The sequence below is a fragment of the Antedon bifida genome, chromosome 2, assembly GCF_963402885.1.
Source record: "Antedon bifida chromosome 2, ecAntBifi1.1, whole genome shotgun sequence".
NCBI lineage: Eukaryota > Metazoa > Echinodermata > Crinoidea > Comatulida > Antedonidae > Antedon > Antedon bifida.
Genome location: NC_136227.1, coordinates 6,798,209 through 6,813,670, shown reverse-complemented (window position 1 = coordinate 6,813,670; position 15,462 = coordinate 6,798,209). Strand labels below are relative to the sequence as shown.

The window sequence follows — 15,462 nt, the reverse complement described above, 5'->3', positions numbered from 1 at the left end:
AGCTACATGCAAAATATTATTAGGTAAGTATTTAGTAATGTTTAGGCTATAATCAGTACAAAGTTTCATCTGACAGCTGTGTGCTTTTTGTAAATACCGTAAATCTTCTAATTGTAACCCTGGGTTATTATTCTTTGATTGTTTTTACAGTGGGTTACTATTAGAAGGAGGTTATTATTAGAGTAGTGGGTTACTATTACTAATCTTAAATTAGGCACCTGAAAATAGTAACCCACCCCCAAGTTTGAAGTTATGTCAAGAAAGAGAACCACTTAATGGTCCTAACTTAGAATGGTCCTAATTTTAGGATTAAATATAGCATGAAGTAATTTTAACTTATTTCCATAATTATTTTAAATAATCTCAAACAAAATAATTATTTCGATAATTGGTTTAAAAAAATTTATTTTTTATTAGAGATTTTAAGATTTTACTTGCAATTAGGACATGAATTTTATAACACATATATGCCTACCATTATTTATGCGGTATATCGCAAACAATAAGTTAGTTAAGTTTCTAAAGAGAAAGAAAGAAAAAAATAAAATAGTGTTGAGAATAAACGTGACCCACGGGTGAACTATTAGTCTTGTTATGTATTTAAATACTTTAAGTTATGTATTGAAAATAAAAGGAAAACATGAAAGATTAAGCTGAATATATCTTAGTATTATTATTTTTTAAAACTGATGGATCTCAACACACAATTTTACATACATACCTCGAAATTTAATTCGGTTTTTAAAACTAATAATTGACATTTTATGGTAATTATATTATAAAAATATTTCTTAAGTTAAGATTTTTTTTAAACTAACTTTATCATTTTGTTTTTCTTTACTACAGAAGATGGTGAAAATGTTAGCACAGAAAACATTAGCAATTGTTTTCATAATAGTCTTCAATGTAACTGTGACGTCAGCAACGTGCAAAGCAAGTTGCTCTGTTGTAAATCAAAAAGAAAGAGTTGTAAAATGTTCCGGACGGCAGATCACGTGCATCCCTACAGTGCACCCACAAACGCGAGAACTTGTTCTTGAGAACAACTTACTAACGAAAATCATGAGGAATTCGTTCAGCCATTTACCAAATCTTGAAAAACTCGTTCTTAATAATAATCACATTTCGTCTATTGAACCGGGAGCGTTTAATGATCTCCAACGATTGGAGGGACTATATCTACGGCAGAACAAATTGAAGACGATCAAAATTGGTGCATTGGCTGGTATGCCGAGACTTAAGATTCTGGATCTTGCGCATAATGATATCGACGAAATTGAGGTCGGTGCTCTAAAACCAATGAAGTCGTTAGTACATCTTTATCTCAGTGCAAATAGGCTGAGATCAATATCGGATAATATTCTCTCTGGCTTAGGAAACGTACAACTTATATCATTTCTATCTAACAATATATCTTCGATAACAGACAAGGCGTTTCTTGGACTTCTCCGCTTGCAGACAATATACTTTGGCAATAATAAACTAAACACGATTCCCAATATTTTAGAGCATGCGCGATCGTTGGTTTCAATCGGTCTTGAAAACAATCCGTTAACATGTGACTGCCAGCTGGAATATCTACGCGGTTGGTTACGTGCACGTATGACGGCACGACGTATATTGACAACGTCACCAGTTAGATGTGCTTCCCCAGCTTTGCTCAAAGGTGAAGATCTTCGAACGATAACCTTCAGGTTAAAGTGTGTAAAACCAAACATCACCACGACTGATACAAATATTTTAGCGAAAGTGCAAAACAATGTAGTGATTAATTGTGAGGCAACAGGTTCTCCTGTTCCTTCAATTTCGTGGATGCTTCCGTCAAGAGTTAGCGATACGCAGGTTAAAAGTCTACCAGATGGTCGTCTGCTGATAAATGCCGCACAGATGACACACACTGGAGAGTACATTTGCGTAGCAAAGAGTATCGCCGGTGAAGTTAAAAAATACTTCAAACTTGATATTCTATGCGATTGTAATTCTTGTCCGAACAGCATTCATCCTTTACCAGGAATCGTAAACACAAATCCAGAGATCATAGTAGGCCAAGATGGCGACCGCAATATTGATCCATGTGCCACAGACTACTCGATGGTGCACGTTTCATTGGCTGGTGTCTTCATCACTATAGCCATCACGTTCGTTCTAACGTTTTTACTGACTGCAGTTTTTCTAACATGTTGGTTTAGAAAACACAGTCGACCTGTACGTAAGCATACGAACTTGAACAATACTGCGAGTTGCTCGTCTGCCTGTTCGTCCGCGGGTTCGTCATCGACTAGAACGTCCTCTGAACGGCGCCTTCTTCCATTACCGCAAGAGAAAAACGATGGGATGAGTTTCCCATGTATTGCTCGATATTACACACCGCCAGATCGTGCAAGGACGGCTGACCCACGTTCGAGATATAGGCATAGAAAGTTAGTAGCCTCTATAAGTGACAATACGTATAGTAGTATGTATTCCTCTACGTGTATAGGCCAAGATGAATATGCATATGTTCACAATCGGGTTAATGATGATTATGATTATCGGGATCTGGGACATATTTATGCAGGACCGAATGAAGTTGTGAGAACTACTACACACGGACAATGGAACACACTTCCAATGTATATGAATAGAGAGGGAGAGAATGACCATCCCGGGGTTGTTGGTGTCAGCTCTGTCAGGGGTAGAGGTACTGGAGGTCTTATTTGTGGTAGTGAAATGGACGACTACGCATGCTTAGAAATGATGAACCAGGAATTGCATAGTAAACGTCACAATCAATTGAATAAACTTTAGTTATACTATATATAATTATGGTAAAAAAGAAGTCCGATGGCCTGGCAAATATCCAGGGAGCTCGAACGTACGAAATGGGGACGCCGAATACGCTGTTTTTAAAACTATGTATCTGAGAATTACTTGCGAATTTGTTCGCTAGTATTTTTAGTGTTGTAAAGTACAAATTACGTCATTGTAGGACAAACATCTGACCAATTACTCAACACCATGACGCAAAACTACTCCACATTAGTTACAAACAATTATAATCCTGTTGAAAACTTGAAACTTTCTATATATTTGTAAAATATATTTATCAAACCGACTGCTTACACAATACAAATAATTAATTTATTATAATTAGGAGATAATCAGGGACTGTGTCTCTTCACATGTAATTGTAAATATATTTTGTTTAAATTTTATATGTATCGCATATTGTGGTTTTTATATTATATTTGCAAAAATGTACAGTCGTTAAAGTAATTTGTAAATAATAGAAAAAAAATTATTGTATAATAACAAGGAATGTTCAATTTGTAGAAAGCAATTAATTATATTTTAAATAAAACATTTATAATAAAAATTGTAAAAATTGTTGAATGTTGTTGTATCAGGTGAAGATGACGAAAGTGAAGATACAGTAATACTTACGGCGACGTATTGGCGGCGATGTTTTTGTGGCGACGTGTTGGCGGTGATGATTTTACAGCGACGTAATTGGCGGCAATGTTTTTGCAGCGACGTGTTTGCGGCGATGTTTTTGCAGCGACGTGTTGGCGGCGATGTTTTTGCAGCGTTGTGTTGCCGGCGATGTTTTTGCAGCGACGTGTAGGCGGCGATGTTTTTGCAGCGACGTGTTGGCGGCGATGTTTTTGCAGCGATGGGTTGGTGACGGTGTGCTTGCGGCGATGTGCTTGCGGCGATGTGTTGCGGCGACGTGTTGGCGGCGGTGTTTTTGCAACGATGGGTTGGTTACGGTGTGTTGGCGGCGGTGTTTTTGCAGCGATGGGTTGGTTACGGTGTGCTTGTGGCGATGTGTTTGTGGCGATAAGTTGTCGGCGATGTGTTGGCAATCATTAATGAATTATAAAGTTAACAACTACACCACAACTCACGACTGAGCATCGTACATAATAACTGATAACGATGTTTAAAAGAGGAGGGTAATTCTACTAGTGGTAAATATGACGATGACAATGAATCTGGTCAAATAAAAAAAATAAAAGAGAAGTTGACGTTGGTTCGGATAATGAACGGTGACAAGAACAGTAATAAGGAAATAGCCTAACCAGGATACAAGAATACAGTAACTGGAAAAACCATGTTGAATGGTGACAACGGCAGAAAAAAATAGTAGTTAAGGACGGGAAAGGAGGACGACAAATGTGATACAGGACGACTAGGAGGACGACGATTACATTAAACTACGGATGGCAATGGTGGATGAAATTAATAAATATTTTGCATTTTGTTTACGGACGATAATGTCGACGGTAAAAACAAAATCGAAGGTTCGGCGATAACGTCCGAAATCAAAACTATTGATAGTGAATTAGAATGGATGTTGAACAGTGTACGAATGAATAGTTATATAAATAAGATCGATAACGATATTATAATAGATCTTTCGCACGAGCACGTAAACGGATGATGTCATCATTCTACTCATTTGCATAACATGACAATTTGTGATGATGATGATGACGACGATGATAACGTAGAACGAAAAATAATTGTTAATGGTGCGTTGTAATTAGTATGTAAACAAAAAAAGAACAAACACAAAGTATTCTTTTTGTAAAAAGGCAAATTCTACTAAATTTAGGAACAAATTCACATTTATTTCCATCGGAATTCAAAAAATCAATGTACGCTCTTTCTATAAATGCGTAACCTTACAATACAACAACCTTAACTACAGTAAAATACTATACTTACGCGTAAAGATTTAAAACAGTATTTAAACTTAAAGATTACTCAACCGTGACGTTGGTTACTAAACTTATTCAACCGTGACGTTGGTACGAAAACTTTATGCGACTTACTTCTTGCATCATACTTATTAACATTAAATTCATATTCCACTAATTATTTTTCTAATAGCACCTTGTTTTGCGTAAGTCATTTACTTATTCTTATTACACTAATTATATCAATCAATACGTAACACGATTATAGAATAGCACCAATTTAATCATAACGTTTGTGACGTCATTTATCATCATTACATCCAAGTTTTAATAAGCCTCGTAGTATCCCTATTTTAAGTCTAAAAAGGGCCAATCTGGGAAAAAATTAGAAACAAGTGTTTCTCAACTGATTTGAGTTATATAGGTTCTATATATCCACCAAAAAAAAGTTCCAGTTCATCTGGCCTGGGGAAAGCCGCCATTTTGGATTTTTAAAATGGCCGCCATAAAATACATATTTTTGCTCATATATCAGCTTCCACATCATGTATGGATATGATTTTGGTGGCAAAGTATATGTTTTGAGGGTCAATGAATCCAAATACAGCATTTTGAAGTTTACTGAATGTCCGCCATCTTGTTTTTCAAAATGGCCGCCATAAAATACAGATTTGTACTCATCTCAACTTCTACATCGTGTATGAACGTGATTTTAGTGACAAAGTGTAGTTGTGAGTGTCAAGAAATCGAAAAACAGCATTTTCGTAATTCACTCAATGGCCGCCATTTTGTTTTTCAAAATGGCCACCATAAAAATACAGATTTTTGCTCTTATCTCAGCTTCCAATCCATATAATGTATGGAAGTGATTTTGGTGGCAATGTATATATTTTGAGGGTCAAGGATTTCAATTACAGCATTTTTTTTAAGTTCACTTAATGGCCACCATTTTGTTTTTCAAAATGGTCACCATAAAATACAGGTTTTGCTAATTTCGTAGCTCATATACATAATGAAGACATGATTTTGATAACTAAGTCTATGTTTTGATTGTTACAGAATAAAAAATCAGCATTCTAAAATACAGAGTCGGAAAGTGATCAGATCTTCTTATTCCATTTAGGACCAAACTTCATAGTTGAAGGCTTCTGCTCCACTGGCTTTAGATGTTGCTTTTTTTTAATACAGTTTGTTAAATACAGTAATAGTTTTAAAATTCCCAATCAAACTGGCACAACATATAATAATGACAACATTTATGTACAATCCCCTTTGTCTAGTCTCCGAGATCTATCGCTATTACAATCCTCATTATTACTATGTCAACGTCGTGAGTTAATCACAAGATCGAGTTCCATACTGATTACGACCAAAGAGGTACACAAGAAGATACCAGAGAGTGTACTGTAACTATCATTCGCGAGAAGAAACTAATAAACAAGATATTCTAAAGAAGTTACATAGACATGTAAAGATATTTTCCAAATATAAAGAGAAGCATGGCCAACTTGCAGTTAAAAGTACAACTTATGGATAAAGCAAGTAACATATCTTAAGAATACATGGTAATACACTGGGAGATCAACACTAGTCACCCTAAATGGTCTGCATTTATGTTTAAATCTAGCTGCTTATCTGCCATCCTAATAACCTTCGATCAACCAATGTGACGTAAAGTAATGCAAATAATTAGAGAAAGAAAACTGGCATTTGTCGTCAAACTCGAAAGATTCTTAAGAGCTTTCTGGGAAAGTCAAAAAGATATCAAGAACATTTAAGCTGTGGCTGTATCATTAGATGGTATAACTTTTTAGGCATGATTGTGCAATTGGGAGCTCCAGGTTCAGATATAGCATCTACAGTATGCTTTCATATTTGCAGCAGCTGGTCATGGCCAAAATGCCAAAAGTGGAAGGCTATATCTGGAAATGCTGAAAGACAAATTTCAAGATACATAAGGTTTTCTCTATTGTCATGTGCTCATGTCTGAAAACTGATTCTTCACCATTATAACACGTTGCATGATATCCATTCTTTTGGAACATCTTGTATTGTATGTATATGGAAATTTGTCGTTCGGGCATATTGGCCATCATGGTCAATTGTCCTATACTGTGTCTATATCTGGAGACAAAATGGTACATCCTCATCTCGTGTCATCATTATATGATACATAGCTGCATCTTCTAAGATCTTTAGAATATACAGCTCTCTTTAAAGTAGGTTATGCACAACTTCAAAACCTCAAGCCACCAGTATGTCCAATATAACCAAGAAAGCTCCTGAAAAGATAAACTCCTCCGTGTCTGATTATTATGACTGGTAGATGAGCAGCTAGATATACGTTTTCAGAGTGGCTGTACCATTGTATAAACTGTTGACATGTTAATTGGATAAAAAAGAATGATCGGCATAAACTATCGTCGATTTGTCCAGTTATCGCATTATACCTACATGCATAAATCCAGACCAGTTATGGTGAAGTAGTGTTAGTCCCCAGTGTATTAGGTAACCATACATTCAGTCACATAAGATATGTTGCTTTAAATTGCTTTATCTATAATGTATCTGATTGGAATATGCTTAACTAAAATTGGCCATGCTTCTCTTTAGGATTTGGAAAATATCTTAAAATGTCGTCTAACAAACTTTTTTAGAATATTTTATTTTTAGGTTCTTCATGCGAATGATATAGTTACAGTACATCGCTGATATCTTCTTGTGTACAGTATCTCATGGGTCCATAATCATTGTGGTTCCCATATATTATCACCAACATATTGACTTATTCTCGTCATCACTTTCCAACTGTATTTCAAAAGCTGAATTTTGTTTTTATTCTGTAACCTTCAAAACATAGGCTTAGCAAAATCATAATCATAGTAGCTCATAAATTAGGAAAAACCTGTAGCTTATGGTGGCCATTTTGACAATCAAAATGGTGGCCATTGAGTGAACTTCAAAAAGCTGTATTTAGATTTCTTGACCCTCAAAACATAAACATTGCCACCAAAATCACTTCCATGCACCTTCCATGTAGAAGCTGAGGTACGAGGACAAATCTGTAAATTTTATGGCAGCCATTTTTAAAAACAAAATGGCGGGCATTAGGTGAACTTTAAAATACTATATTTGAATTCCTTGACCTTCAAAACATATACTTTTCTACCAAAATTACGTTCATATGATGTAGAAGCTGAGATATGAGGAAAAATCTGTAAATTTTATAGCAGCCATTTTGATTTTTAAAATGGCGGCCATTGGGTGAAATTCAAATTAATGCTGTATTTGGATTCCTTGACCGTCAAAACCTACATTTTGCCACCAAAATCATGTCTATACATGATGTAGAAGCTGAGATAAGCACAAATCTGTATTTTAAGACGGCCATTTTGAAAAACAATATGGCGGTTATTGAGTGAACTTCAAAATGCTGTATTTAGATTCCTTGACCCTCAAAACATACACTTTGCCACCAAAATCATTTCCATGCATGATGTAGAAGAGGAGATATGAGCAAAAACCTGTATTTTATGGCGGCCATTTTGAAAATCCAAAATGGCGGCTTTCCCCAGGCCAGATGAGCTGGAACTTTTTTTTGGTGGATATATAGACCCCATATGACACAAATCAGTTGAGAAACACTTGTTTCTAATTTTTTCCCAGAGAAAGTGTAAAATGGGGATACTATCGGTTATTTGCACGTGTGCATTACAAATCAATCAACTGTAACAAACATCTGCGCATGTGTACATACCGAATGCCGTCTTAAATGCTCCCTCAATTAGGCGTAAATTGAAAACCGCTTAAGCTTTCACAACGCCGATTGGTATGTACGCATGCGCAGATATTCGTAATGCTCTCTTGATTTTGTATTATAGTTACAAATATTTTTTTTTTAATCAAAACCCAAAAAAATTATAATTATTTTTAAAAAAATGATTTACGTAGGCCTACATTACCTACAAACATTTACGTCTACTTCTTAATATCTATCTATTATTACTGTCATTTTTAAAGCTAGAACTTATCTGATCAAATATACATCACAAAAAGAATTTTTGCATTTTAAAATACATTACATTTTTTAAAAAGTTAGACGAGTATAATAAATAAAAAAACACCGGGAAATGTAATTGTTTCGACAGATGACACCTTGTATGTTAATCTGTAATACATTTAAATGCATCGAATGGGTTAAGTTATTTTTAGTTAATGTTAATGTTAATATCTAAATTTGAAAGTTACATTAAAATGTATTATCTATACCGTAAGTCAATACGTTAATAATATAGAAAAACATCTTTTGCTGTGACTTGGAAAAACAAAATGAGAAAATGCAGTACTGGGTACAAACCTCCTATGTTTCCTATGTATATTCTAAAGCTCTGTCTACACTGTCAAACTAGTTTGACAAAAAAAGTGTGATGTGCCCAAATTTGGCAGTAAATATGACATTATCGTGTCCATATTCATATTTTTGTCACATAAAGTTTGATAGTGTAGACAGAGCTTAAAGCCCAATTTACACAGACGATCGAGCGGTAACAGTACGGTAATAAAAATATAGAATCTATGTTATTCCTTATGACCATTTACACACAACGCGGAGCGGACGGGCGGTTTCCGCTTATAGTCCATGGGGTTTATTAGGATAGATACAGATTCTACGTGGCACATGCTACGCGCTTTTCCGCTTACCGTTACCACTCGTCTGTGTAAATTGGCTTGGTTCCCAATTTGAACAATAATAACAGACAGTTTAAATGATTCGTCGCCCGTTATTGGTCAAATTATTCGCAAAGAATTTGCGAAGTCGTACTCTTGTTGGAACCCGATTTGCAACCGTTACATGACGAAAATCCAACCAACAAGTGTATAAATAAATATTGTCTATACATTGGAAAATTAACATTATCTATGTAAATTATTTGTTTAATATAAAACAGTCGCTTACACTACTTCAACATTTGTATAGTTCTATACTTACAATATAATATTGAAAATAAAATACACTGGAGAAATTGATAAAGTAAAAATGGTTTTACATAGTTTTTTGTGGGTTTTTTTGTCGGGGAAATCTGGTGAAATTGAAATTTTTTTAGTGACAACTTGTATATTTAGTTTAGTGTACCTTTTAACATTAAATTAAAATTGATCGACAGCAGTGATAGTAATGAGTTATCGCTGCATTAATATCAATGTTTAATGCTAATTTTAATTTCATTACTTTAAAAATAATGTATTCTTCTACACAAGAGAATATTGTATGTTAGCATATCAGTTATGTATTCAAATATGAAATTAGAGATAATAATATCTACTCAAGTTATAACATTTTTCACATTTTTAGTAATTTATTCAATCAAACAGATTTATTATGTCAAGAAATTACAAATTTCTTATCTTTACTTTTTATTTTTTTATGAAAACTGTATTTTTATCGACAATTAATTTTTTTAATTTTAATCAACACAAAACTATCATCTAATGTAAAATAAATTTTCTACTATGAAATGTAATGATTACAAAATGGTATGTAAATATTATATTATATATATTTTAATATTTTTATAATCTTATTTTACATCTTTTCAGAATGGGTTTTATTAAAAATAATAGTAATACAAAAAATAGTGGTAAATGGAAATTTGATTTTTTTTTTACAAAACTAAAGTACACCGCAAAACAAATTGTAAAATAAGGAAAGTCATAAACGACCAATACAGGTTTAAATAAAGATTACTAAACGAGAGATTAAGGGTATCTTGTTTGCAAATTCATTCACGGTACATTTCTTTAGAAAAAGAAAGTTGTCTTAACACAAAGAATGGATGAAAGTCAGGCCGGAGAAACAAGATAAGGCCTTAAGGAATATCAGTATGCGTACCTACGGCCTACTGAAGATTAACCAAACCGAATAAACCTGTTTTTACACAAGATATCGCCTCCAAGTAAACACATGTAGTTGATACGATCTGCCCGGGTCAATCAAAATACTTGAGGTTCAAGCGTTAGACTACCGAGCCACATACGGTAAACATTTTTACTGTCACAACACAACTCACCGTTCTTCCATGCCTGCTCTTATCTACGATCAATTTCCTTCCCGTCTTTAGGCTAAATTAATTGTTCAATTTCCTAGCATCTATCTATAAACTATTGTTTCCTGTATCGACAACAATAATAATCGGTGATTTCCTAACATGTATTAGGTACCTACATGTCAGGTGGGGATGTAATATACACTGGTGTTATGAAACAACATCTAAGGTGTGTAATCACATATATTGTTGGTTGTGATTATCATGTGTATACTGTACATGCAGCCACAGTATTGTGTCAAAACATGCAAAGTGGCCTGTAACATTGTTTTTCTTATTTTTTCCAACTAGAAATTTGTCATGGCCTCACATTTTCAGGCGATCTATTATATACTGTGGTTTAATTGTTTTGTTGTTTTATTTTAAATGGTTATTAAATTCATGTAACAATTATTCTACTGTATACTGCTGTAACTAAGTATTTTACTGCAATAATGTATGATTTTAGTTTGTTTTAATGTAGAAGCTTTTGGTGAGAAATCTATAAATATGTGTATGTTTATCCAAAAAAGCAGGTTGAACAGAAAACAAATTACAGTTACTGCAGTAACTGCAGTTGATTTTGACTAAAGAGAATACATATCTATTCGTTTAAATGAATAAAGTAAAAAAGGCTAGAAATCAAGTTCTTTTAAAAAACAGTTCATTGTGGAAAAAAATTTTTGTTATTAAAGGTAGAATATTGATTGAAAGTGAAAGGTAGTGCTAGACAACAAGTGTATGATTTGTTTGAGTGCATAATTGCTTGGTCATACTACCGTAATAATAATCACGGTCTGATAACAATAATGTTAATATAGTGTACATTAATGGAGTTGATCACACCAACCATGTAAATGATACAACGGTCGTAAATGCATCATATCGCGCACAAATTGGTTTTGGATTGATTTGTTTAATGTGATACTTTCCTGCGTTACGCATCGCTTGTTTGCATTGGCGTAATGGCTATGAGCGTTCACTGGCTAAACCAACACCTTAGGGGGCCCCAGTGCATGAGCAGCCCCAATGTAACCACCTTAATAGAAGTGCTAACCCAGACGCATTTTCCCCTCTGCATTACACAATTGCTTGTTTTACGATTCCCAAGACCTATATATATAGTAATTAAACTTTGAGCATTATATCACATGGAATAGTGTGATCACAAGAAGAATATGATGATGTATTGTATATATAGTTTATATATTTGTACAGTAGTGTATTGTAATGTATGGAACCAGAATGGCCATAATGTGATCAACATGAATATTATGGAAACGGTTAACTGAGTTAAACAAACTGAAAATAGAAGACAGTTTAACTAATAGGGGTCATAGGTTAAAGGTTACAAATGAAGTTTAAAATAATAGTTAAATGATATTGAGGTGATTTGAAAACTTTACAAAAAAATACAGAAAAAAGTTTATGTCCAACATTAGAAAATTGTTGGTCCAACGAATGGGTCACCTTTGGTGGTCATTTTCTATGGGTCAACAAACGAGACCATGATGTAACGAGTGCCTTTAGTTGTCAGAAGTCCTTCGTGGTAGTGGGTCAAGCGGCCAGGATGAATGAGAGTCTGTCCAACAGTTGAGTCTGTGATGTTACAGTTGTACCTCAGGAAACGGCAACCACCTCCCTAGAAAACAGAAACATTTGAAAATGTGTACTTTTGGCACAAAATGTCTATGTTATAGTGTTACTGGCCTTACTATGAAACTTTTTAAATCAAATTGAATGGAACAAAAAAAAAATGGTCCAAGACAAAAGAACATTTTCATACGGGGAAAATATTACCCCTTTGCCACACCATAGAAAAGGCAGGTGTTTACACCCAGGTGTGTGTAATTTTCTTTTTTTTTTTGCATTTCCTTTTTCTTTTGCTAGGCGATGTGAAAATAAACATAAAAATGTTCTCTTGCCTTGTACAGCATGGAATAATCTACCAAACAATATAAAAACCAAATTCCTAATGTTTTCTTTACACAATTTTAAAACCAAATAAATAACAGTACATTTTTCTGTTCTCATTATTTTTTTTTTACTGCCATATCAAAGGTTTTTTCATGGCCCAAATATGGTAATGCTATGCCCAAATATGGTAGTGATATGACAACATCATGTCCATAATGGGCACATCACATTTGATTGTCACATAAAGTTTGATAAGTGTAGACAGAGCTTTAAACACAGTGAGTAAAACAAGCAATAGTATTTAAAACTGTGTATACTACATTATAATAGGGTTAAGAGCTCTTTCATATGACAGGGGCATAAGAGATTACCCTGGCAATCTATTTAAACCATGCTGATGTTATCTCCTAGTAGAAGGTACAATAACATTTAAAACAAAGTAAAAAGTGCATGTTCATTAATTGAGTCACCGGTTATTTCCCTAACTTTACCTTTAAATGTCTCCAAAATTGATACATTTTTTAGGTATCAATTCCATAGGCATTAAAATATCACAATCCACATGCCTGATTTAGATTAAAAAGTTACTATTTATTTATTGTGGTTTTAAATTTTGTACAACCTGACGTAAAATAAGTTGAATGCATAGTCCAAATAAGGTTAAAGTTGATCCCCCTGACACAAAATTAAATTCTATATTCATGGTAGTACAAGTGGATTCAAATTCAACTTTTGACTAGTGACACTAAACATGAGTAGGTATATTTTACATGCATGCTTGCGCTTTTCTTCAAATATCCCACAATGCAACACATACTGTGCAAATGTGGAGTTTTAGAATAAAATTAAACTAGTACAATTTAACAACCAGTAATGAAAATTTAGATTAGACTTCGCTTTTAGCATTTAAAATTTAAAAGATTGTTTTAACAAAGTTTGTGAGACAAGATAATTATGCTCTAAGGCAACTTATTTATCTACATTCAACTTATTTTCCCAAGTCAACAAACTTTTGACCCTCCCTACGTTTGATTGATAGCTTTCCTATGTAAAATTGTTAGTTGTATTAATTTTAATTAATTTAAATACGCTCATTTGAAATATCGATGGTGTGGATAAAACAAAGTAACAAATAGTGGGTCAGACTAGTAAAGATATAGTAGGCCTACACTAACACTAACCTACAGCAGTAAGGGGGCAGTAAGTCAACCTGGGATAGACTACTAACATACAGTGATTTGGGCTACCATCATATTTCAGGTTGGGCTACCATCATACAGTGGGTTGGGCTACCAAGACAGGGTGGGTTGAGCTAATCATACATTTGGTTAGGCTACAAACAAACAGTGATTTGGGCTACCATCCAATTTTGTGCACCTGTGCTGACCTATATTCTTATTATTTCTACTTAATTCCAATATTTGTTTTTCTACTGCTTGGAGTCACTTAAAGACACACTGCCATCATACAACAAAGAAACCGAAACAGAAATAAGCATAATTTTTTTGGGTTTTTTTTGTTTCAATGATGCAGTGTGTCTTTAAAATTCTTTAAACTCTTTGTTAAATCAGACTGCCTGTGATGTATGTTATCTGCTATATTTTTCAACCACCACCATTTAAACTTATTTTAATTTTAGTTTTAACCGGTGGCCATGACTTAAAGTTTGTTTAACAAACTTATTTTGGCCTCCATCCACACACCACCTTATCCTAATTTTGTTATTTCAGTTATCGATTACTATATTATTTAACATGTGAGTGTATTTATTTGTGTGTGGAAAACCAACAAAACAAACCATAATAAATCTTGTGGTTTACTCAATTGACAAAATCATATGAAGTGAAAGTGCTAACAAATTGTGACAAGCTGAAATTTTAAGAAATTATTACATGATTTTTAATTTTCTATACAGTAATAAGCCTACTCTATATATTATCACTAATCAAATTTTACGATTATCATCTAATATCAAGTGGAATTTATAATAACCAAGTTCTCAATTACTTACTACTAGGTAGAAACTAATAATAAAACTGTGTCTAATAAAAAGTCTTATGTTATTTTAATTAAAATAGTACATTAACTTGTCACGCTGAATTGTATGGAGATACAATACACTAAAAGAATTTATCACTATTTTATCTTCATTCTGACCTGATTAATTAATTAGGATAATTATGATCTGTAGCAAACATTATTTATCATTATTACATTTTTAATCGACAGTCAGACAGGGATCGATATTCTTTAGAGGAATTTATCGACCATATCATAATTATCATGTCTCAAATTAACGGACAGAAATGATAATTGTAATATCATTATCTTGTACTGTTTATTAGCGGACACGTCTAGGCTAACTTTTAAACTAAAAGTTGTACAGAGAGGATCTATAGAGATTCAGTTGGGGGAATATTCATATACTTAGGCCTAATTATTGTAAATATCATGTCTCTAATAACGGACAAAAATGACAATTCAGAAATATGATTGTATCTGTCTCTCAGACATAAATATTAAATAAAGATGTTAATGTTTTGATGTTTTTGTGTACTTTTTATACAGTTTTTATGTAAATATGCAATACTTTCAGCTTCTGCTGCTTTTTGTATATATATATGTTTTTTTTATACCGAAATAAATAAATAAATAAATATAGGCTGTTAAATCCAAAAGTGGTACAGCGTGGAACCCAATAAGATGCAGTAGATGTAATAGTCTTATTTAGGCCTAATTAATGCAAGTTAAATTATTTTAAATAAAACTGCACAGTAGAT

The 15,462-nt window shown here is 33.5% G+C and overlaps 2 protein-coding genes across 3 annotated transcripts in view; one reads left to right on the top strand and one right to left on the bottom strand.

The window, feature by feature from the left end:
- LOC144834969 (uncharacterized) lies at positions 1-3,240 on the top strand. Its single transcript, XM_078689971.1, has 2 exons — positions 1-23; positions 847-3,240. The coding sequence occupies exon 2, from the start codon at positions 850-852 to the stop codon at positions 2,785-2,787; it is 1,938 nt and encodes a 645-aa protein (XP_078546097.1). The 5' UTR covers positions 1-23; positions 847-849; the 3' UTR covers positions 2,788-3,240.
- An 8,792-nt stretch (positions 3,241-12,032) lies between these two features.
- Positions 12,033-15,462, bottom strand: part of LOC144836053 (procollagen-lysine,2-oxoglutarate 5-dioxygenase 1-like) — a 46,888-nt gene continuing 43,458 nt past the window's right edge. Inside the window, exon 19 of one of the 2 annotated variants that reach the window (XM_078691230.1) lies at positions 12,033-12,407. In XM_078691230.1, coding sequence (XP_078547356.1) covers positions 12,252-12,407 — 156 coding nt within the window. In that variant the 3' untranslated portion in view covers positions 12,033-12,251. The remainder of the gene's footprint in view (positions 12,408-15,462) is intronic. The other variant, XM_078691229.1, reaches the window with a different exon arrangement.

Coding starts and splice junctions, on each gene's coding strand:
- LOC144834969 (XM_078689971.1), top strand. CDS start 850: ATGGTGAAAATGTTAGCACAGAAAACATTAGCAATTGTTTTCATAATA.